The sequence below is a fragment of the Amblyomma maculatum genome, chromosome 3, assembly GCF_055883805.1.
Source record: "Amblyomma maculatum isolate TAMU_Amacu chromosome 3, ASM5588380v1, whole genome shotgun sequence".
NCBI lineage: Eukaryota > Metazoa > Arthropoda > Arachnida > Ixodida > Ixodidae > Amblyomma > Amblyomma maculatum.
The window spans coordinates 157319499-157344204 of NC_139346.1; the positions used below are offsets into that span (position 1 = coordinate 157319499).

The following is a 24706-nucleotide window of genomic DNA, read 5'->3' on the forward strand; positions in this document are numbered from 1 at the left end:
TCTAACAGTGGCCAAGAAGTTATGTGTTCCCTTCTGTTGTGACCATCTATCTTGTGGGAACTGTCACTGACCTTGCCAAATTATCAGGCTTCTCAGGATTATAGAGTACTTACGTGAGTAGCAGCTTGGTATTTTTGTGCAGCACAAAGGCCATCATCTCCTTTATATCCTCACTCAGGTACTCTGGCAGGACTTTGGATACTTTGGCGGAGTGGAATGAGCTGCGAATAGACTTGGATTTAGTGCACGCGCTCATTGCGCACATCTGCGCGACAAAACCAGTAAGCACGATTTTGTGTCTTTGGTTGGCTTTTAGTTTTTGAGAAATTCCTGTGCAAGGGCCTGGACGACTTCCAGCAGTCTCACATGGAGTTTTGTTTTTCGCACTTGTGTTGACGTATTTATTGTGCAACGTGCACACAACGTGTTCACATATTATGCTGGGTTCATTTTACACTTGATGCTTTGTATAGCACGGATGTTGTAAAGCAGCCCATATAGATTTCTTTTTTTATTATTATTTTTCACAAGTGCTGTTCTTCAGTGTCCCAGACACGGGATACTAAAACAGCGAAAATATGAAGAAAAAAAAAAGGGAAATGTTTTGCAGGTTACATCTTATCCGATATGGGCATAGAAAGCTGTTCATAAATGAAAACCTATCATTCCATTATAATTTTTTTTGTGGTGCACTGCCTTGCATGTTGTCTGCTATGTTTTAATGACCACCGTGCTTTCATATTCAGCTTGAAAGCTGTAGCTGAACTAATTCATTTTCTTTTCGCTCTAGGAAGGAGCGATACTGGTTTTTCTTCCTGGATGGGAGCAGATTAGTGAACTGAACAAGCGTTTGACTTCCGATTCAAGTCTGAGAGGTAAATAATTTGCCTGCGTAAATCTTTGCAAGTGATGTTAACATGCCTCTCTTTGATCAGGTTCTTCACTGATCATACCGTTGCACTCCATGATGCCAACCGTCAACCAGAGAGAGGTGTTCAATAAGCCTCCCGCTGGAATTCGCAAAATAGTCCTGGCCACCAACATTGCCGAGACAAGGTAAGGCTGTTTGGAAAATATAGGTTGTGCTGCTGTAATTGTGGTACGCACTGGTTTTGCGAGTCGTGATGAACTTAATAATAATGGACAGGGAAAATACAAATGGGACTACCTGCTGAACTCTTCAGTGTCTTTGCAACTTTGATGCCGCTCTTAAACATGTATTCACTGTGTCAAACAAATTAGTTGCAAGGTTACCTACAAAATCTTTAGCCATTTTTTTTTTTACATGCTGAGTGCTCTTCCTTGTTCAGCACCAATATGACCAATCTTTTTCTTTGAGTGCACTACAAGAGTATAGCAGTGGAGTCATTCTTGTGTGCAAGTTCCATGCTTCAGTTTATCTCTTGAATATAATTGCATTATACCATGGTATGCCTGACTTTGATGATTTGATTTGAAGTAAACTGCTTTGAAAACACACAAAAAGGCAGAGGCCGTGATGCCTTGCTCATTTCTTCCTTTCCAGCATAACCATCAATGATGTCGTATATGTGATCGATTGTGGCAAGATCAAGATGTCTAACTTTGACGTGGAGAGCAACTTGGCCACCCTTGCTGCCGAGTGGGTGTCCAAGGCAAATGCCCAGCAGCGCAAAGGAAGAGCAGGAAGGTGCGGCATTTATTCTGATCTGCACTCTTGTTTGATTTGATTCTGATTGATGGAATTTTCAATGCGAAAGCAATGGTGTGGCCACTGAGGTATGCTACAGCAGAAAGCTTCAGAAGAACCACGCGAGGCTCTTAAATGTGTGACCAGCAAAACTGGGTTCAAACTGAACAACTTTTGCTGAGAGTGTACTGTGATGACGAATGCAAGGTCCAGAATGTAGCCATAGGCATACCAATGCAGTTCATCTTCCATGTAATAAGGGAGTAATTATTCATTTACATCCACCCAAGTGCAGCCATACGACTGCAAAGGAAAGCTATACAGCTTTCTCAGAAACTTCGTAGTTAAAGAAAAATTCGTCCTAATCGGGATCAAACCCGGGACCACCACCTTTCCAGGGCAGTCGCTCTACCAACTGAGCTAACCAGGAAGTTCAGTAGAGCAGATGGCAGGGCAAAAGCAAATTGATCAATAACTCGAAGTGGGAACGGTGTTGTTCAAATATTTAGGGGAATCTCCTAAGGTGGAGTAGATTTGTAATAAGAGAGTAATTACTCATTGACATCCACCGAAGTGCAGCCATACGGCTGCAAAGGAAAGCTATACAGCTTTCTCAGAAACTTCATAGTGAAATTTTTCTTTAACTACGACGAAGTTTTCTTTAACTACAAAGTCTCTGAGAAAGCTGTGTAGCTTTCCTTTGCAGCCACATGGCTGCACTTGGGCGTATGTTAATGAGTAATTACTCCCATATTACAAATCTACTCCACCTTGGGGGATTCCCCTAAATATTCGAACATCTTCCTTGTCAACCTTTCAGTCGTCCAGTTTAATACGGCCACACATTCCTTTTCGCTTCAGCATTAAGGGCAGACAGCATAGCAGCAACAGATGAGGAAATGTCATATTTTTTTTGTTTGTGGATGTAGAATGTTTTACAATTCTTTAAGATGGCCATTTAGTTGCATACACACCCACATTTTTAGCCTTTCTTGATGGGACTATTAGAGAGGTTGTGTTAAGTGTTTCATGCCTTGCCTTACCAGGGTGCAGCCGGGTGTTTGCTACCGCCTGTACACATCATGGAGGGATTCCCAGCTGGATGCGTACCAACTGCCGGAGATGCTGAGGACTAGACTGGAGACTCTCATTCTCAAAATCAAGGTGAGGCCAGCTCTAGAGTTTGTCAAGAAGGTGGACAAACACTTACATTTGGTGGGGGCCATCCTATCTGCAGTTGCTTTTCTTTACAAAACGGCTTGGCGCAGCAGCAACTGTCTCAAAAGACTTGCATTTCTGACACATGGCATTTTTTCTTGTGCCATGTTTCTTGAGCTCACTGTTAATCACATTTTAATCACATACACAAAACCCAAAGACCCAAGGAAAAAATATTTTGCCTTATTTCACAGTCAACACATCCCATTTCATCCAGCACTGCTTTTAGGCAAACGTGCACTTGTTCATTTTTCACAAGTTTTAACGTTTGTCAAGAAATCCAATTTTTTATGCCAGTTATAGTTATCTAGACATTTAACCCAGTGTTTGGCATATGATAGCCGCAGTTGCTTATGTGCCATAAAGCTCCATATAGCTAACTTACTAACAAAAACATTACATACAAACACCATTCCCACTTTGTGCTGTTGATCACATTGCTCTCGCCTTACCATATGATATGCTAACTGTTGTGTTTAGTTTGAACTTTTAGGGGATCCTTTTTACATAACTATCTTGAAGAAGAAAGGTGAGCTCTGTGTGACATGATCACCAAGTAACTTTGCTTCTTTGTTTTGAGCTAGCTTCTTTCCTATGTACTGCATATAACCTGTATTGCTAGTGCTAATATTTGTAACATTGTTCTGCTGTTATTCTTTATTGCTATTGCAGCTAGGGGTTCTCAAACTTTTTTTGCCTCACGGGACTCCGACAGCCATCATTATGTCCCAAGGAGTCCCCTCGCCATCACAGTCAGGCGATGTTGCTTTAGTTCTCTAGCTTATTTCACATTTGTAGGCATTAGTTTGATTTCTTCTTTTTTGCAATAAGCTTTTCATTAATCGCCCACCTCTCGCTCACCACGCTCAGACACCTAAACCCTAAACAAAAATGCAGAAACCTGTAGTTACAACTCTAATGTGGCCTCACTGGTTAAGTTGTGCTCAGTATCAAAGGACGTCTCAGTCGGATTTTATTGGTTATCTGCTGCCCCCTGCTCTGCGTCTGCACGGTCTAGGTGCAGTTTTCTACTTCAGCTGATTCTGTTCTTTTTTACGCAATTGGGCTTTGTGGCAGAACACTGAAACACCCAGAAAAACGTCTGTGACGCTTTTCGTTCTTGGCTGAACATGCTGTACGACCCATGCCTTCAGTGGGAGCTCGCGGAACTCTCAAAAGCAGCTCATAGAACCCCTGGGTTCCGTGTTGCCCAGTTTGAGAACCCTTGACTGTAACTTATAGTTGTGCATTCCAAACTAGCAAGCTTCTGGTGATCTCTGATGCGAATTATGGCACAGGGGCTATGTTTGCAGCTTAAAAACTTGCCTAACAAAATGCAGTTATGATTGAGGTTCCGTCTGCCTTTTGATTTTTTTTCCAGATATTGAAGCTGGGCAGTGCCGAAGCGTTTCTCCAAAAGGCTATTAACCCACCATCTTCTGAGGCCTTGCATCTTTCTCTCCAGTTTTTAATTTCTCTGGCAAGTGCACATTGTAGCCTGCCTACAACTTTTTTTTCACCATGGTGGTTGCAATATTGTGTGAAGCGTGGTCAGCCAGTTAAGGTATATTTTTGGCTTGGTTAAATATGAGGAAACTTAAAGACAAGATTAGTAGTATTCTTTAGGTAGTGCACAATGAAAAGAGCTAGATAGGTAGCACAATTTTGAGGAAACAAGGAAGGTGTTGCAGCTGAACAAAATATCATGGATACATGCAAACTGCCGTATTTTGCTGGAAGCCATTGCATAGTTACCATCACTACGTTTTTAGAGTTTTTGTTGAAGTTCTTATTTGTTACTGCTCTAGTCATTTATTTGGTTATTGCTTTCCCAGTAAAGGCAGTATGCAGCTTCTTTTCTAGAAAAAAGCAGTGCCCTAACAGATAGTGTGGTAAGCAGCAATGCCTCCTGGTAGGCTGGGTCTGACGTGCATGCCACGCTCTGTAAATTACGGCCAGCAAAGGGTGTGACCACAGGGAACCTGATCTTGTCAATAAAAAGTCCAGTGTGTTGTGATCATTGAGTGTATACATTACTAATGCGTGATGTCTCCTTTCCAGAAAGCTTTAAACGAGGATGAGACTCTCACGCCCTTGGGCTACCACCTTGCTAGGCTTCCCTTGGAGCCCCAGACGGGCAAGATGATAATAATGGCATCCATCTTCTCCTGCCTGGACCCCATCCTCACAGTGGCTGCAAGCCTAGGTTTCAAGGACGCCTTCATGGTGCCACTGGTCAGTTTTTAAGTTGCGCCTTGCCTGTTTACTGTACAGCAGGAAAATGTCAACTGAGGAAGGCATTATTTGATCTGTTATGGTAGATCATTCAACTATCATAACATGTCTACCTATGTCTTCGTGAAGGAGGGCTGTTGTATGCATATTTATTTAGAAAGTTGGTTTTGCTACCAATGGTTCCTACTTACCGTATTTACTTGCATAATGATCGCACTTTTTTTTTTTAAAATACTGACGCAAGTTTCGGGGTGCGATCATTACGCGGGGTAAATTTTCTACAAAAAATTTTTGAGCACCGAAAACGCAAACAAGTTGCAGGTCAGACGTCTTAGAACATATATCTCGATTACAACCAAAAATAAAAGCTGAGTAAGTCTTACCTTCGCAATAAACATGCACATTAAGCATCACATGGAGTGCACAATGCCCATTTATTTTTTTTCGTCAGTACTCTAATCAAAGTCTGAATCCTCGCCATCCTCGCTTTCACTGCTGCACGACTCATCGGAAACGGCAGTGTCGTCGCTGGGAGCATCTTCACAATCCCACAGTTTCCCTTCGGAATAGTCTTCCGTTTGAAGATCACGTATGGTGGCAGCTTCCGCCTGTCGGCCGTCACAGCAAGCATGACTGTGCATCGCTGTTTTTCTGCGCCAGACGTCTTCACGAGGACGCTCCGAGCACCCTTCTCGTTCACAGTTGTATTCCGGGGCATGTCGAACGTCAGTGGAGTTTGATCGGCATTTCCAATTTGCGACATGAGGTAACAGCATTTTTCGCGAAGCCTAGTGACGAAGTGATGGAAGTCTATCACTTTGCTTTCATACGCGGCTGGGAGCCGCTGGCACAACGACGTCCGCCGCCTCAGGGAAAGTCCATTCCGTCGCATAAAGCGAGTCGTCCAAACGGAGCTAGCGCGGAAATCCTTTGCGGCGATTCCCAGCTTCCTGGCAGTTGTGCGCGCCTGCGTCTGTATCATTTCTAATGACACTGCACAACCATCCTTGCGCAGCTCCCTCACGTATTCTAGGACCGCCTCCTCAACACGAGGGAACTTGCCCGTTTTGGGTCCACGGAAAGCCCGCCGTGTCTTGTTCGTAGCCATCAGCTTCTCACGCTGCTTCTTCCAATAACGTATCCTCATTTCGTCCACGCCGAAATGCCTACCAGCAGCGCGGTTGCCATGCTCCAGTGCATAGTCGACAGCCTTGAGCTTGAACGCGGCAGTGTAACTGGCATACCGCCCCATGGTGAAATAGTGTAACTTGCACAAAAACACAAAGCACGCTACGACGCTGCCGAATTGCAAAATGGCGAACGCCGCAAAGCATGGAATCATGGGAACTCCAAAGTTACTAGACTAGGTTGGGAACTCGTCGGAATGCATTCGCTGCGGGATGACTGCAGATCAACCACCAGGCGGCTCCATGTCCGGGGTGCGATCATTACGCGGGGAATTTAAAAAATGGAATTTTGACCTCAAAATTCAGGGGTGCGATCATCACGCGAGTGCGATCATTATGCGAGTAAATACGGTACTGTGTAATATCTGAGTGGTCGGTTCTTGTGTGGTTGAGAGCTCACCTGAGGAAGCAAATTATTATTTTCTTCTCATTTCTTAAGAGTGCTGATACAAGCATGTGTGAGGGAGGTTCGCTGACTAAAATTGACCGTTGTACAGAAAACCTTAGAGTGTGCGAATAGCACTTTTTTCAAACTGAATCGGATACAAATAATGTAGTACCTCCACTATTCAATCAAATACGAATCAAATAGTGATATCATCAAATCAAATAGTGATATCATCAAATCAAATAGGAATCGAGTTTTTGTACTGATATTTGTTGTTTTTGTGTAGTAGAATTGTACAAAGCAAGCAGTAGTCTCTGAAATGCCAGCAGTGGAGCTGTGTTATGGTGTGAACGTGGATAAGTTAAAGCTATAGCTGGTAAAAAATACAACACTAATCTCTACCAGGGGGTTGTAACATAATTAAGTATATTAACTTTGTGAACATCAAATTGTATGCGTCGAAAAATTTCCTCCTCTTATTGATAACGATAGGGCATAAACCATAGCCACACCTCAGGACCGGAGACAGGCGATAGTACATACGAGCCAAAGCAGCTCGAGATCGGGAATAAGGCAAGGTTCCTAAACTTGCCTGAGCCTTGCCACTTCCTTCAGTTTTAGAGGATTATGAATGGTGCCATATGAATGAACTGCCTAGCGGCACTGAACTTGCACCATCCCGTGCATACTGATCGCTGTATGATTGCACGCAGCGTTGGGTGTGGGTCCTGTTTTTCAAATATTTGTCGCAAGAAAAATACAATTCTGGGCCTTATTCTAACCTTGTGCCAGTTATTTCAAAAGTATTAGAAAAGTTCATAATATATGTATACAGTCGGACCCGGATATATCGAACCTGGATAATTCGAATTCTGGTTATATCGAACTCTTATAGTATGCCCTTGAAACTCCCATGTAAAAGTATAGGAAAGCTGCGTCGTATATCGAAATCAATTTCACCGGTCAAACTCGCTCCCCTCCACCGCAGGATCAAAAGTATAGTCAAAACATAGACACGCTGTGACGTTATTGCTGTGCAGCATCTTTGCACGCTGCCAATAAATGAGCTGTGGATGCGACAGCCGAAACGGAGGGAAGCGCCACCGAACGCTTTATTTTTTTTTTTTTTCAAATTCTAGGGGGCAAAAGTGGGAATTGGGTTCATTATGCAAGTTTTATTTATTTATTTATTTGTGTACTAATACTGCAGCCCCATCAGGGGCTATTGCAGGAGTGGGGAAAAGTACAGCATAATCAACTGTCAACAGCAAGCAAACAGTACAATGAGTTAGCGGTAGAGTCAGGAGTTAGCAGCAATCAAACGATTAACTGCCAAGCAGCCAACGTCATACAGCATAACAATAAACAACATAATCAGGAATTTCCAACAATGCTCAGAAAGTGTTCTAATGGCAATGAGCGGACATCACCGGGCAGAAAATTCCAGCTCTCTATGACACGAGAAAAGAAGCTAAAGTTTAAAGCGTCTGTGCGTGCATAAATTGGCAACACATTCAATGAATGGTAGTTCCTTGTAGATGAAGGCTTTGAAAACTGTAGGTATTCATTCAATAGTGCGAAACGCGATGAATGAACAATATTGTAGAAATACTTTAAACACTCCTTTTGGCGACAAGTATTCAACAGAGAAAGATTCAGGTCAGGAATAGCAGATGATGGAGAGAAGTTCCTATCACACCTTCGGCATATAAACCGCACTGATTTTCTTTGTACCGAGTCAAGCTTATTGATGTCGGTTTGTTTATGAGGATTCCAAATTATTGACCTATACTCTAAAAGTGGATGGATTAGAGCTTTAGAAGTAACCAGTTTAGTTTCTTGAGGGGCAACAGAAAAAGACCGTTTCAGGTACCCCAGCCTCCGCAATGCATTGTTGCATATTGGGTTAATGTGTTTTGACCACGACAAATTAGATGTAAAAAAGACCGTTTCAGGTACCCCAGCCTCCGCAATGCATTGTTGCATATTGGGTTAATGTGTTTTGACCACGACAAATTAGATGTAAAAAGAACACCTAAATATTTGTATTCAGACACCCGTTTCAAAGATTCGCCATTGAATGAATAAAAGTAAGGTAATGGGGCTGCTCTGTTACTGAACGACATGAGACAGATTTACGAAAATTTATTTGCATTTTCCATGTTTCGCGCCATGAGCAGAATGGCGAAAATGAAGCATTCAGTCGCTCGTGATAATCAGGTGAGTTAATTGATCCGTACACAACACAGTCATCTGCATACATATACAATATGGTGAGGCTTCCCCAAAAAAAACATAAAATATTTTGCCTCTGTGCCACTAGGTATAACGGGCTTAGTCATCTGCATACAAGCGTATTTTAGAAAAAATATTTTGTGGCAAATCATTGATGTATAATAAGAATAGCAGTGGCCCCAGCACAGATCCTTGTGGCACGCCAGATGATATGTCAGCAGCTTCAGATGAACACTAGTTGAAAGTGACATATTGCCTCCGATAAGAAAGAAAACTTGATATCCAATTCACTGGTGAGGGGTTATTAAGTATTGCATTCAGCTTACAAAGAAGCTTAGTGTGAAGAACCGTATCGAAGGCTTTAGATAGATCGATAAATAAAGCGTCAACCTGAGAGCAGATATCAAGGGAACCAGCAATGTAATGTGCAAATTCAACAAGTTGAGAAATGGTGCTAAACCCACGCCGAAAACCATGCTGATATTTACACAAAATGTTGTTAGCTCCAAGAAATTCTGAAATGTGCATATGAATTATGTGTTCAAGTAACTTACATGACTACGAAGTTAAGGATATTGGGCGATAGTTGGATAATATCTGCATTGGTTGATTACTTGAATAATATCTGCATATTGGTTGATTACACGACAAATACAGTATCATTTTTCACGATCGCAAGTGGCGTCTCAAGCCAATTTCTGTATATCGAATCATTTTGCGATCCCCTTCGAGTTTGATATATCCGGGTTCGACTGTATTCGATCCATTTCAGTTAATTTCCAAAATGCACAATTTGAGTTATGTGGGTAATAGTTTTGAAGATATTCGATTCGCTATTTGAGGATTTTGAATCTTCGCACATCCCTAATCTTGCTGGCTTTTGCAAATGAGTTATTATACAGCAAGAAAATCTAATAACACTTGCTTTTTAATAAAGTCATTTTACGGATTTGTGGTCCTTCGCCAACAAGCAGCTTCAGCAGAGTTGGCAAAAGATGGAAAAGGCTATGTAGTGTTTCAGAGTGTCCTTGAAATGAGCATTCGTATGAAAGGTCACTAGCCTTTTGAAATATGCTGTGGGGTGTTGCAGCATTACCGTTGCATATGCACTGAAGTACTGCTGCTGTAATATTACTGTACTCATATTATCCAATTAGTCTGTTATGCAGTTCTTATGGCCCTGCGGAGTTAACAGCATGGCTTGGTAAATAATTTTTCACGTATGTACAGATCACCTTGCCACACGTCATGTGATGAGGTACTTCCATCACTGCAACAATTTGAAGAATTCTCTGGAACTTGACTTTAGCAGCATGCTAATTGGGTTGTCTCATTTTTTCTTGCTAATGGGCTAATCACAAACAGCCAAACACAGCTTGAATGGTGTTCCCACGAGGGGTGGGGATGCATTTGGCATTGTTTGCCTGGAGGAAAAAACCCCAGAAAACTGCACTAAGTAATCCTGGTGAATATCTTATAGTATGTTATTTTTTTGTTTGCATCATTACGACATTTACACTATCCTTTCTTGTTTTTCCTGTCATCTTTCCCAGGGAAAAGAAAGGCTGGTGGATGAAGTGAAAAAGAAATTTGCGAGAGGTACCAAAAGTGACCACATGATGCTGGCCAATGTTTTCGCAGTAAGGGTCTCGTGCGTGCATTTCCATGCATGGGTATACTTGTGAATAAGACAACAACCTTTGAAGCCTTTGTCATTAGGCTGTGAGCACTTCCCTAATTCTTCCTTTCTTTTTTTGCTTGCAGGAATGGGAGGATGCTATGGCAATGCGGCAGGGCAATGAGTTCTGCTACGAAAACTTTCTCTCAAGGAGCACACTTAATGTAAATACATGCTGTTCACATATATCCTATCAAAAGCTCTCACTTTAAACTTATTACTCGTCATTCAGTTGCACCAAATGCATTACAAGTAGTAGTTGATCACTTGTAACCTAGTTACATTTTTTCAATAATTTCGCAGTTATTCGGATAATTTTCCTAGTGATATCATTCTAGTATTTGGGTTACTTTTCCCTGCAATCAATTACTTATAGTTACTTTTTTTTTTTCCAAAAGCAAGTTGTAGCCAGTAGTGCAACTCTGAGAACCATTACTTGGCATCAAGCACTGTTGCTAGGGGGGAAGTTTCCTTCATGGCAAAGCGACAGAAGACCAGCTGCGAAAAAGCATTGTGCATAATCATGTTTGGGCTACAATCGATTGCCATCTTCTATGGCAGTTCCCGTCTTCCTAGCTCCCAGTACAAGAACACATGCACACATACACACAGTGTGTGTGTGTGTGTGTGTGAGAGAGAGAGAGAGCAAGGTACTGTGTTGCTGAGTGATGTCAGCGTACGTTAAAGAACCCCAGGTAGCCGAAATTTCCGGAGCCCTCCACTACAGCGTCTCTCATAGCCTGAGTCTTTTTGGGACCTAAAACCCCTTAATTTAAGCCAACGCAACCACACACGCACACATGCACGCACGCACACACACGCACGCGCGGCATGCACACGGGTTGCGGACTGCAGGAGTGCATGCCTGCAGAGAAAAAGACATGCTTTAGTTCTGGGCAGCCATGAATACCATTTTTAAAGTATGTGATGTCAGTGCTTCAAGGCACGACGGCACTTGAGACGGCACTGCGTGCACTCATCACTCATTTCTGGCTGGCCCATGGTCAAGGCAGCATACAGTGGAAGCGCTGGCATCGGGCACCTCCTGTCTATAGCAGGTGCAGCGCATGCCCTGCAACATTGCATTCTTGCTCCTGGCTCGCGGCAGATTGACTGCACGTAACGCTGGCTTGTGCCATTTCTTTCAGTGGTGTGCTATGACTAGAGAGTTAGATTAATAACACCTCGATTATTGTAAGTACTCTTGCGTAAAGTCAACCTTTCTTAAGAAAAGCAACCATCCAAAATTTGGTCGACAGATTATTGTAAGTACTCTTGCGTAAAGTCAACCTCTCTTAAGAAAAGCAACCATCCAAAGTTCGGTCGACATATTTTCGGGGTGTAAGATCATTGGTACACGTTATGAGTGGTCCGGTGTGCGAGAGAAACTTCTGATAATAATCACAGGGGCTTGTGCACACCTGAAAACCCGAAGCTGTACATAGCCGTGCAGATTTTTCGCAAACTCTAGTCACACTCAAGCGTGGAAAGCAGGGTGGAGCGCCATGTCACTTTTGACCTTTGCTGGTATCAAACATATTTATAATTTAAAACTTTAAGTTGCTTGTGCACCATGATGCTATCCTGTGGGAAACTGCGGGACAAAGCGGGGAGTATACGCAGCGCGTTCTTGCAATGAAATTTTTCACGTGGAACCCAACGTTTGTGCTGTGTTTGGTTATTTCGAAAAACCGATTAATTTGAACTTTTCTTACAGCCCCTTGCTTTTCTTGCAGAATTAATGAAGCTTTACTGTATTTGAACTGTGTGTGCAGATCACAAATGGTGCAGATTCCCTTGCTTTGGGCACATCTGATAATAGTCTTTGTGCATATGTGTTTGCCTTTGAACGATCAAAGAGTAATCATAATGAGTCTTTTCCAGATGCTTGCTAACATGCGGCAGCAGTTTGCCCAGCACCTGGAGGAACTGAACTTCACTGATACGCAGGACATCAAGGCCCCAAAGCTGAACCGCAACTCAGGTTTGATATATTCATTGCTTCATATACATATAGGAAAAAGAGGATTCTTTGGCATGGTTGAAAACATGTTAAAAGTAATTTCAGATGTGGTGAAGAAAGAGAGAATGTATTGACACTTCTGCCGCGGGACCAGCTTTTGTAGGAAGAAACTAGGTTATGGCCAGTGTCCTATATTTATATGCTAGGTTTATCAGTATCAGTATTTATGACGATGACCATCTAATAATAATTCAAAACTAAAATAAGTAACACTCATGCAGTCACACATACTTCGTGATGCAGATTAGCAGATTACAAATGGTTTAAAATAACATGAAAACAATGGCACTTGGCCATTCTTCATCGGTCTCTTCGGCAGCACGCCGCCTTTTCAAGGCCTCATTCTGACCTGCCTTCTTCACGTTATTACACACTACTGTAGCAGGGTGTTCGTCCTCCTCCATCTCGATCGGTGTTGTAACCAAGGCAGGAGCCTCTCCTATTTGTACACCTATTGCCCCTCTAGCGCCTTCTATTTTCCTGTCACACTGATGTCACCTCACGTGAGCTTGACCTTGGCAGTGGTCACGGGCCACTTGGTGGCCTACATGGCGACCACCAGAATCACGTGACCTTGACCTTGGTCATGAGGCACTTGGTGGCCTACGTGATTCTGCCCCAGAGTCACATGGTGACCACCAGGCTTGATGCAGAAGTTTGACCTCTAAATCTCCCTTAAGGTGAAAACCGTTCATACCCAACGGCACCTCACTTGACCTTGACAGTGGTCACAGGCCATTTGGTGGCCTATGTGGTTGTGTCCCAAAATCGCATGGCGACCACCAGGCTTAACACAGAAGTCTGACCTCTAAATCTCCCTCAAGGTGCAAACCATGTATACTCGACGGCTCGAACTACCTAGCGTAGTGGAGCTTTCGCTTAAAAAAAAAGAGCGAACTGAGACCACACAGAAGTAAATAACATGAGCAACTTGAAAAGTGAAGAAGACATGACACAAGGGTCTCCTTTGGTCATATGTGGAACATTTTTTTTTACGGAATAATAAAGATGCTAGTCATCTTCCTACTGATCTTTCGAAGTTGCAGAAATAGTGTTACTTTGATAGGCAACATAGTGTTCTTACATTTCAGCCTTAAACTTGTGAATTATAAAAATGATTCTCTGACCTCACTGTCGTGGTGTGATCTAAACCCAGATTCCAAAACAATGATCTTTAATTGATCAATTGAATGGTCTTGAATGCTTACATGCTTGGACAGTGGTAGCTTGGGTAGGCTTGTACTGTGTGCCTTGTGATTGTTAAAACGTAATCTAAAAGACGTAAATTACAGACATAAATTGACGTAGATTGCAGGTAAATTGCATTGGCAGTGTCACAGATGAAACTGCCTTTAACTTTTATACGGTTGTTGGAAGCAGTGCTAACAGCTACTGATGACGTCATTTGGGAATGTATTTTACAGCGAGATTTATTGCATGGTGCACAGCCAGTAAAATCGGGACTGAATGGTGCACAGCCAGGAAAATCACGCAAATTTTTAGCACGTCTGAATACAACTCGGGGCGGTTCCCGGAAAATGTTTTTTAGGCAGTCACTTTGCATCAGGATGTTGTGATGTCTCCTTAGAATACCTGTTACATTAAGGAGAGAGGCTGAGTAGGTTAAAACTTAGTTTGCTGTTTCGAGACAGGATAGTTTGTTGAATAAAGTAACAACTCGCGGTCAAGAGCGTCCGCGCGTTTCAGGCCATCGTCAGTTACCTTTTGCGGAATATTTTTGTTCTGTTAGAACGCGTCAAAGTTCTTCACTTTTCCCGTAGAAGCCAAATGGTTCAGAACATATTGTTACAAACGAGGAAGAAGTGGATAGTGGCGCGGGCAGGAGCGCTCGCGCTAGGCCCGGTGCGATTAAATAAATTATCTTACAGTCATTGGTCATCATCTCTCTGTTCTTTGTGTTCATCGGCTTGCTATCCCGTAACATTTGGTTGGAGGTCCTAGGAAATTCATCTCTCCTCATCCTGGCCCAGAGCTTCGGTGCCCTGTGTCTTCTTGCGCCGTTGCCGGAAAGTCTCGCTGTTCCACCGCCTCATCACCCCCACCCAACCACAAGACACAACGAAGGAAGGACTGACACGAGACACCACCCACACAACCACAAGACATGACAAGAGAGCCGAACACCATATGAACTCACTGACCCGATGTGCCAACAAAAGACCGCAATGACCAAGACCCCACGACCCAAGACACCGCTACACTCGAAGACATCACCCCTGCCCATGCCATGCGGTGTGTGCTGGGGCCTCCGCCATCGGGTCTTGGCGACCTGTGGCCTGAAAGTGTCCTGGGCCAGGCTTCATCGGGAATCATTGTGGCGGCAAGCCATTGTCTTCTTCCTCTTCTTCTTCAGCCACTTAGTCACACCCATCTTCATGCCATGGGTCTCATCTACATCGGCAAACTCCCACGTCTACGATCGAGATGGTCGCTCGGTGGCCCCGGCTTATGTCACGGATGAGGAAGAAACAGGCAATAGTGAGGGTAGGAGTGCTTGCGCTAGGCCTGCCGCGATTCATTAAATCATCTCACAGTCATCGGACATCATCTCTCTGTTCTTTGTGTTCATTGGCTTGCCGTCCCGTAACAATATCCTTTTAAAATGAACGGCCTGACTGTATGGAATACCGGCTTTGCAAAGCTTTACTTGGCCGCTGTTGAAGTGAAGGTTCTGTTGACAGTCAGTGGGTTTCTTATAAAGGCAAGTAGTTTTTCACCGTTAAGCGACACTGTCACGTCAAGAAAACTAATAGTTGAAGCCGAGTACGAGTGTGGGTTATTACTATTTCTTGTGCACATTATATATACTTTACAGGTGAGGTATATCAATAGCCGGTAATTCTTGTCTTGTTCCTGTGCAGATAACCTGAGGGTTCTGCAAGCTGTCATCTGTGCTGGTCTTTACCCAAATGTGGCCAAGGGCTATTTTAGGAGAAATACGAGGTTGTGTGGCTTCTTTACCCTTTTTTCCTTTACTTTTTTCCCCTTGACACTGATGGCCACTATTTAGCGGCCACTGAGTTTTCAGCTTGTGCTGACATTATATTTCTAGGGCATTTTGCAGAATCTTTGTATGTGTGTGTGTTTTAATCCTTGCTAGCTAACCTTTGGCAGTGTGGCATCATCAACTGTGCGTGTTGATATTTTGTTTCATAAGCAGGCCGTGGTTTAATATTTGATGCCTAAGAACGGTGTAAAATTGAGGTTCACGTCTCTGTGCAATTTGGTTTCACTTTATCCATACTTACTGAAGGGCAGGAAGCTTCATAAACAGTATGTTTGATAACTGTAAGGTCCTGTAGCGTCGCAATATGTGTTCGCATTCTTTTGCTCTGAAACATTTTGTGTAATCAGGATTTTAAGCTTGGTTGTTTCTGTTCTGGTGTCCTTTGCAGGCTTGTGAGTTGCTCTACAAAGACTGACAAGAAGGCTGAATTACATCCGAAGTCTGTAAATGTATCTGGTTCAAACTTCGACACCCAGTGGTTCGCTTATTACACAAAAATTCGGTCTACGAAGGTAAGAGCATTGTAGCAGTCATGGGGTGCTGTTGTGTAAGTTAGCAGATTTTTGAAGAAAAAAAGTGTTCTGTAGTTTGTCATTTATCATGCACACGCACACTGCAGAAAATTTGTATGTTAGCATATTTGCAAGCTTTATTCTAAATATTTTGCAGTGCAGTAAGGTAGCGTTAATCATAAGCTTTTAGGTCAGAAATCCACACAGTTTGGACTGTCAGTGAGTTCCAGAAAATGACCATGTCAGTTAGTGATGTCTGACTCTTTAAATAGAGTGTTTCACACCTGTTAAATCATCTGTACTTCTCTCTTGAAGCCTGAATTTTGCGGTGTTTTGTTGCTTGTGCCTCTGGGATGTACATGTAAGTGGCAGGTGTGGGGGGGATGACAAAAGCCCCGCTGTTGCTTGATGGTAAAATGGCCTGGACCATAGTGTTTCTGTTTCATTTCATTTTTCTTTTTTTAGCTTTACACTAGCTTGCCTTAGCGGTCGCCACCCATCTTGCATCGATTAGAGTTACTGTGTAAGCTCCATATGGGAGCGAGAGTTGTGCATAAGCCTGTGTAGTGGCCAGCAAAAGCATTCAAGTTAAATTCTAGTATCTGGGCGAGTTGGTAAAGCGAAAATTATTTTCTTTAGTTTTATGATCTTTTATTTATTTCTGTTATTGATTTTGGCATTAGCATTTTTTCTGATTTTCTACTTTCTCTTGCTCCGTATTTGTTTTCTAGAGTTACAAATAGGTTGAAGCGAGTGCTTGTTGTGTCCTTATGTTCCCTTTGTGTCTCTGTTCACGGGCTTATGCTAGCTATGCATCCAAGTCATGAGAGGAAAGCGCAGGAGCCACTTATGATTCAGTGGTTATGGCAGTTGCTTGATTACACCGGTCATCGCTTGCATGTCAGACTTGGTTTACTTGGAGAAAGATGCTGTTTTCGTAAAGCAAGATCGCTTCTTGGTTGTAAGCAGGTGGCATGCTGACCTATCTGAACATGTTATCAGAATTGTGGGTGGCTGGCACCATCCGTTCTAAACGGTATAGGTCATAATTACCATTTGATAAACACGATGAATGATTATTCATAAAACTGCATTTTCTGGGTAAGGAACAGTCTTTCTAAGGAATATGTATGGGCAGGCAACAAAGAAATGCCTGACAGTTGGGAACTGTATGGCCAAATGGTGCGGGGAGCCAGTTTCTCAGCATTGCATGAATGATTTGGAGTCAAATGGTTGCAGCTGGCGCAGGGAAAAATTGCGTGAAGCTTTGGCTCCTCTGGGAGCCTTTGCAGTAACTCTTGTGCTATTTGGCTGTCTGAGTTTACAGGCCATTTCAGAAACTAATTGATGCATTGCTGCTGATTTTTTTCTTGAAAGCCTCTTTGTGTTTTGTTCTCTTTGCGTTCTCTTTCTTTGGGCCGGAACTGCTGAAAATGCATGCTCAGCGTTTGCTTTTTGTTGTTTATGCCAATGCGACACCAATGATTTTAGGAGACACTGCAACTAATGAATCATTGCACCATAAGGCAGCGCTGCTTGAACCCTCCTTTTTGTATGCATACAGTAAACGTTTCACAGAACTGTGAAAAATCTTTGTTGTGGCACAGTTCTTATGTCAGAGGTAGCCTACAAATGCTTTGCTTTTCAAATAAATTTTGTGCGATGCAGACATTTTTTTGGCAGTGACTTGGAGGGCCTTCATAAAATAGACGTTTGAATAACCTGGCCATTTTCTCTACATTTTTTGAAGTCCGAATTAGTGAGGCTTTACTCTGTGTGAAATAGCCTAGCTGGGGTGGTGCAGTGGTTAGGGCGCTCAACGGCTGTGCCCGAGGACGTGGGATCGAATCCTGGCTGTAGCAGCTGCTTTTTGATTGAGGTGAAAATCATGGCGTTCGTGTGCTGTGTGATATTAGCGCACTTTAAATGTCTCCAGGTAGTCGAAATTTCCAGAGCCCTCCACGATGCCTCTCATAGCCAGAGTCGCTTTGGGACGTTAAACCCTGTAAACCGAACCTAAACCAAAATTTATGTGAAATATGGTCATTTCTAGTTTATGTGGAACATGTCCACCTACTAATAATTGTGAGTATTATTATAGTAAACCTAATTTTTTCCTTTAACAGCATAGCAGTTAGATTCCCAGTCTCAATTTTAGTAAAACTTTTCACTGATATTAATTTTTCATGCTAATTTTTGTGGTTCTAAGTGAGTAAAGATGCGTCAAAGTTACAGTCCAGTGAAGTACTTGCACGTTACAGGCACCTTGAGATCCTTCATGACAGTGACACTTTTGACTGTAAAAAATAACACAGAATCTTGTAGGCATGTCACTTTTGGAATAGTTGCTTGCACTTTTTTCTAGCAGCTGTGGCATTGCCACAGTTGCGTAGGAACCTGAACCAGAAGCACTGGACATTATATTAATTTCTGTTATTAACAAGCAGAATGTACTTTTACGCATTTCAGGTAGGAAAATGACATTTGACTTTTCGAGGTAGTGAGGATTGCAGGCCACTGAAGGCTATTTAAAACGAGAAGCTTAGCAGAACAAACACAGGCAGCTTGACTTCACATTCTTTATTGCTACTACATCAACACAATTACATGTCATTTTGGCCAGTTTGTGCATTTTGTGCTCCCAGGGATTTTATCCTTGCAGATACTGTCTGAACGTAGCCCCTGACGTGAGTGGGCATATGTTATGGCAGTTTGGGCATATCTTATTGCAGCCATATGGAAAATATTCGTTCAACAGTTGACACTTGTGGCTTGTGATAATTATTTATTTTCCATTCCATGTTTGAGCAGGTCATTTGGCAGTGCGGGACGGACTCGGGGTCAAAAGCTGGAAAAACTGAAAGACCCAACTTGAGAATTGCTTTCTTTTTCTTCCATTCTGTAGACATTCCTGCATGACATCACCCCCATCTACCCCATTGCGCTGTTGCTGTTCGGAGGCTTTTTCAGGCACAGTGGAGACACCATCACACTTGACAACTGGATCACGTTCCACTGTGATGACAGCCTGGCTGAACTTGTTCAGGTGCGTTTCCCAAGGTTACGATACAAACCTTTGTGAAGTTTGTAGGCTACGCTTTAAGGCTGCTTGTGTGGACATTTGTAGTGACAGAAGAGCTCCTCTTGGTGTGCTTGCCTCTCCAGTCATGTGCTGCTATCATCACAATACAACCTTTTAATGTAGTAGTACTCAATCAACAGTATGCCAGCGAAAATATAGTTTTACTTCTATTGTTGCCACAAAGGCTATTTTCAGTCTTGTCTTTGGTCAATTAAGGCAGACATTATCCTTTGAGTTGAAAGTTGTTTAAGGTGATTGGCATCATTGTCAGCATGGACATGTTACTTAGTAGTATTTAATGTGCAAATGGTGGTACTTGGGACCGTGCCCGCAGAAGGAATTGCTGCCTTCATTAAAAAAGAGAGATGGCAGTGAAAAAGCTGGTTGACCAAAAATCCAAGTAGAAGCTTACTTCTAGGAAAAAGCTTGCCATGTTATCATCGGGCTGTTGTGCTTGATATTGTTAATGGCTCCTGTTTGTGGGTTCTCGTTCGAATCCTCATTTGTGTACGTGTGTTTTGTTGTGCCCTTATCACTAACAGTTTAATTTGTGTCTCTATTATCTTGCACATACTATTGATAAGCTTGCAGTCGTAAGCTATCTAGTAGCGTGAAAGACAACCCCATGCCTGCGTGGCCTAGGAGTATTGTGTCTTACAGTTCACCTGAGTGTCCAGGAAAATTCGATTCCCATCTTCCCTTCCACCTTAAAGAAAGAGCCCAAATGGACAACACTTGCCATGTCATGTGGTCTTATAATGGGACACAATCCACTGACCATTCACTACCAGCCATGTCACCTGCCAACCACCATCTGCCGAAGCAATGCTCATGATGTTTTGCTCACAAATCCAACAATGCCAACTAGTACTCTGGATTTTCGTGAGGCGGGACCATTAATGCTGTGGTGGTAATACCTCAAATTGCACAACTGCCCTGCTTATCCACCATATCATCATGCCCCTGGCTTCCATAAGTAGTTAATTCTCAACTTTGACTAAATGTAACTCATTCACAGCAGCCAGTTAGCTATGCATTACATTCCTCGAATACTGACCTTTATCCGTTAAAAGTGAGTTTTGAAAATTTAATTCGGCATACATTTGTTCATTATTTTTTCTTTCCGGTTTGAACCGAAGAGTACAATCCCTATATTTGTGTAACTCCTCTTTCCCCTCTGTGGAATAAAGCAAAACAAGGGCTGTGTGGTAGCCTCAGTCTGCCAGCCAGCGCTTCGACAAGCAGTCTTGTCTTAGAATGCATGGCTTCCGCTCAGACGAAGGCAAGTCCTCTTGTCGCAATGTTGGCTGGCGTGCCAAAGCTCCTTTCCTTTTCAACACTTTTTGATGTTGTCAAGAATCTTATCTTCCTGCCTTCTTGCTTTCATGGATCTATTTGGCAGAGAGCACCATAAACAACCTTGCTGTATTCTTTGTCACCGAAGCTTTTGGCCCTAGAATCACTAGTACTGTGGTACTTTCTGGGCATTGATAATATTACTCAGTGCTGCCTTGTTAACTGTTTATGCTGGGCAAAATGCCTGATGCATTGTTATGCTCTTTCTTCTTAAAAAAATATTTTTTAAATATTGTTCGTGCACAAGCCACACCAATGATTGCAAGAAGGTTGATGGCACTATTTATGAGATGCGGGAATTCCACTATTTGTTTCAATTGCTACTAGTAGGGGACACGCAAAATTTTATTAGGTCCAATTTCCACCCCATATCTGCAGTTCTGGCCTCATTATTATTCTATGTTATCATCATCAGGCTTCCAGTGAATGGAGGCGCTATCTAGCAGTGGTGTTTGTGAACTGTTTCGATGATTTCGCTTGTAAAGCCATTTCACCACAGTTCTCGTGACACATGCCGTAAGAAGCAGGACAAGTGCACCTCACACAATGTTAGGACTACTAAAGCAACACCGCAGCACTGGAGCACTCGGAATTTCGCATGGGTCTCTCATGGGCTTCTGTAGCCATGCTGGCTACACCACACAGCTAGATTGTGCATGCTTGACAATCATTTCCAAGGAGCTCGTCGGTCATGCTTTCAAGAAATGCAGGATACCGAACGTGTTCCGAGGTACCAAAGAAGAGTCGAGTAAAACAGCGCTAGAGGAGACGAAACACGTGAACGACAGACACATGCGCTGACTAGCAACCAAAATGGAGTCAGCGCATGTGTCTGTCGTTCACGTGTTTCGTCTCCCCTAGCGCTGCTTTACTCGATTCTTAAGCATGTACCAACCAGCCCGTATTTGTCCTCTTCTGCAAAGAAGAGTCTCTGTGAAAAGATATCTTTAGAAACGTACTGTAAGCAGATGACACATGAGACAATGACGGTTCCCAAATCCAAGATACCTAGTAATCTGAGAAACCAAGAAATTCAAGAAGCTGTATGGGGGTTTCTTGAATTTCTAGCGGCAGCGTCGCCGCAGGAGATTAGGCAGGGGGAGGGGGGGTGGCCAGTGTGCCCTCTCCTCCGCCAGCCTCCTTAACAGCATGCGTAATCACGCGTGTTAATTGCGCGCAGTCATTATAATGGGGGCAGGGGATTGTGAATCCCCACAACTGAAACTTGAAAATGTGGATCCAAGACCATTTTCTGGGCGAACCTGCCGTATATGGTGCTCGGTGCGAAACGCAAACAGGCGCATGCTAGCTGGCTTATGCACTTGCCAGGGTGAATGTGAGCTGCTTTTCTCCTCATGATGTGTGATATTGTCTGACCAAGCGTGTTGGCATGAGAAGGGGAACGAACCAGCACCGGCACGTGAAGATACATGGCCCTATTTGACATCTGGCATAGGTGGCATTAGGTGCTCAAGCACAGAGTGCATACACGAAATTCGATGGAAATACGTAAATGCTTTTAGTGAGCTTTCCTTGCTTGCATCATACATGGATGAGAATTTCTTATCTATTTTGGCTACCCCAAATTTACTTCTTGTATGATAGCTGTGCAAGTTTGTGTTATAGTACAATATGTGGGTTTTATGGTAATCAAGAATAGGCAGTGCGTAGAGCCATTACCACCATTATCTGCCTGTTGACTTTTCTGGCTTGTTTTGTAATCACATGCGATCTCAAAATAGAAATGCATCAAGCCTCTGTTTGTTTCTATGCCTTGAGGGCTTATGAGCCACCTGCTATCATCTCTTCTGACAACTAATTCAGGTATTTAATTTACTAAAGGCAGCTACCACCAAAAAAAAAATTTTTTTTTTGCCTTTTTAACCGCATTTTCACCCCAGATCTTGAAGAAAAAGAAAGTTATGGCCATTACATGAAAATATGCGGTATATATGTGGTGTTTGTGAAGTAGCAGTTTATTGCGCTAGTTACATAAAAGAAATTATAAGTGTTTAAAGAACACCTGCAGTTTAATACACTTGCAAGGGGGTCAAAGCACTACAAGCTTCTGTACGCTTGTTATATGCACAAATCGTGTACCTCCGCAAGACTTTGGAGCTCCTTAGTATCTTGTCCATGTATGCATTTGAGTTTTGGCAGGAAATTTAATGACTGATAGCATACCAGCAGGCTTGCTGCATCTTGCATTTGCATAAAGGATATGTTGCTCAGAGTCAGCCATAACTTGCAAGAAGAGAATGGCAGAAATGATATAATGAAATAAGAAAGGCCAGTTTAATGTCACTGGTGAGGCTGGGGTAATTTTTGGTTTTGAGGTGATGTAAGCAGTATTTTGCTCTGATTTTGCCATGCCATCTACTCTGATTGTATCGTCACTTCTATTGTAAAGGCTACTTTCTCATCAAGTCACATCAAAGGACTAGAAAAGATGGTTTGCAAAAGTAATTGATATGGGGTTCAGGCTTGTTGGCTTCAAACCGTTTGATCTGTCATGATTTACTCAGAATCACTCTTAGTATTTTTGTTCGGCAATAATTTATGCCTTAATTTTTGTACTGCTCTTGAGGTCTTTGCTTGTTTTTTTTGTTGCTACTGAGCTATTTTCATGTTACACCTGTACACTGTAGACTTCCTGATGTCTGTGCAGCCAAGGTTCAATTTGGCTTCTTCCCCCTTTATTTATGTTTGCAGGATTTGAGACAAGAGTTTGACCGCATCCTTGAGAAGAAGATTGCTGCCCCTGGCCTTCAGGCAGGGGCCATGTCTAAGAGCCAGCAAGACTTGCTTGCCACCATCATCAAGGTCTTGACAGTTGAGACCACTTTTGTACCAGAGATGTCAGACGAAGCATTCAATGATGATAATGATGGCTTCAAAGTGATGGACGAAGCTTAGGAAGACCATTAGAACAGTCCAGCTCATCATACTGCTCTGCTGAGAATGGAAAAAAAATTGAGCATATTGAATATGCTTTTCTGCGTACATTTCTTGCAACTGCACATTTTCTCTTTGAGTCATTCTTTGCTCCTCGTCTTCAGTTTTTCGTCTATCTCATGGGTGCTTTTGATACAATTTATCCTATTTTGTACAGATATTCTATTTCCCTGGTTTAATTGACTGCTTATTTGAGACTTGTTGCATTGCCCTTGGACATCTTTATACTGATTTTGTTTACTTATGGTTATTAATGGCATGTAGTTGCATATTTGTATTAGAATATGCCCTTGTTTACATACAGAAATCATGCTTAGTTATACTAAGTATAGGGTTCTGTAGTAGCATTTATATAACCATTTTTGCATGGATTTATTTCTTTAATGTAATATTTCACACTATGAGAATTGTAAATATAGTGAAGATTAACAAGAGTTTCAGTGGTTGACCATTTTTTTGTGTGTGTATACCCGAAGTATTTATAAAATACTATGTGCATATACTTCAGAAAATTATTTTGCGGTTATTCACTGAAGTGTGGACCATTGTGTACTATTATAAAATCGGGCATGTAGGTTGAATCCTTCACAAACAATTTTCAGCTGTTTGGGAACATCACTGCTGGGGTACTTCAATCCCACCTAAATCGCCTGCTGCAGTGATTTGATATTGTTACATTCAGACATTTCATCATCTACTTTGTGACAAGGGGCAAGAACATCCTGAATGTAGGCCACATAAGATTCGGTAGATGTCTGGGCACGGCTCACTGCGAGGAGTCTCTTCGCAGTGAGCTGTCGAACGATCGGTTTTCCAAAGAGTTCACGGAGCTTCTATTTGCAAGTATCCCAACATATCAAATACTCTTTGCGAATCTCGTACCAGTGTAGTGCCGTAACCTCGAGGTAGAAAACAACATTGGCTAGCATGAGTGTAGGGTCCCATTGATTGTACGTGCTGACACGTTCATACTTGTGTAGCCATTCTTCGATGCCTGCTGTGTCCGTACCAGTAAAACAGCCAGGATCGCGTGGGTGGATGAGGAAGACCGATGGCGATTCCCCGGTTAGTGCGGAAACGGTATCCTGGGGCATCATCGGGTAGTAAATCTTGCAACCGCTGCAGAGTTCCATCATGCGG

At 42.7% G+C, this 24706-nt stretch overlaps 2 protein-coding genes across 2 annotated transcripts in view; one reads left to right on the forward strand and one right to left on the reverse strand.

The window, feature by feature from the left end:
* Positions 1-24116, forward strand: part of LOC146196599 (ATP-dependent DNA/RNA helicase DHX36-like) — a 38188-nt gene extending 14072 nt beyond the window's left edge. The window contains exons 12-25 of the mRNA XM_084598361.1: positions 179-281; positions 791-875; positions 936-1056; positions 1526-1669; positions 2716-2833; positions 4269-4371; positions 4953-5122; positions 10486-10572; positions 10697-10774; positions 12495-12594; positions 15516-15597; positions 16050-16173; positions 19079-19219; positions 23324-24116. Of these exons, the coding sequence (XP_084454487.1) occupies positions 179-281; positions 791-875; positions 936-1056; positions 1526-1669; positions 2716-2833; positions 4269-4371; positions 4953-5122; positions 10486-10572; positions 10697-10774; positions 12495-12594; positions 15516-15597; positions 16050-16173; positions 19079-19219; positions 23324-23527 (1660 nt within the window). The 3' untranslated portion in view covers positions 23528-24116. The remainder of the gene's footprint in view (positions 1-178; positions 282-790; positions 876-935; positions 1057-1525; positions 1670-2715; positions 2834-4268; positions 4372-4952; positions 5123-10485; positions 10573-10696; positions 10775-12494; positions 12595-15515; positions 15598-16049; positions 16174-19078; positions 19220-23323) is intronic.
* LOC146196598 (uncharacterized) overlaps positions 1-24706 on the reverse strand; it is a 65064-nt gene that overhangs the window by 30721 nt on the left and 9637 nt on the right. The gene's annotated exons all lie outside the window — the stretch shown is intronic.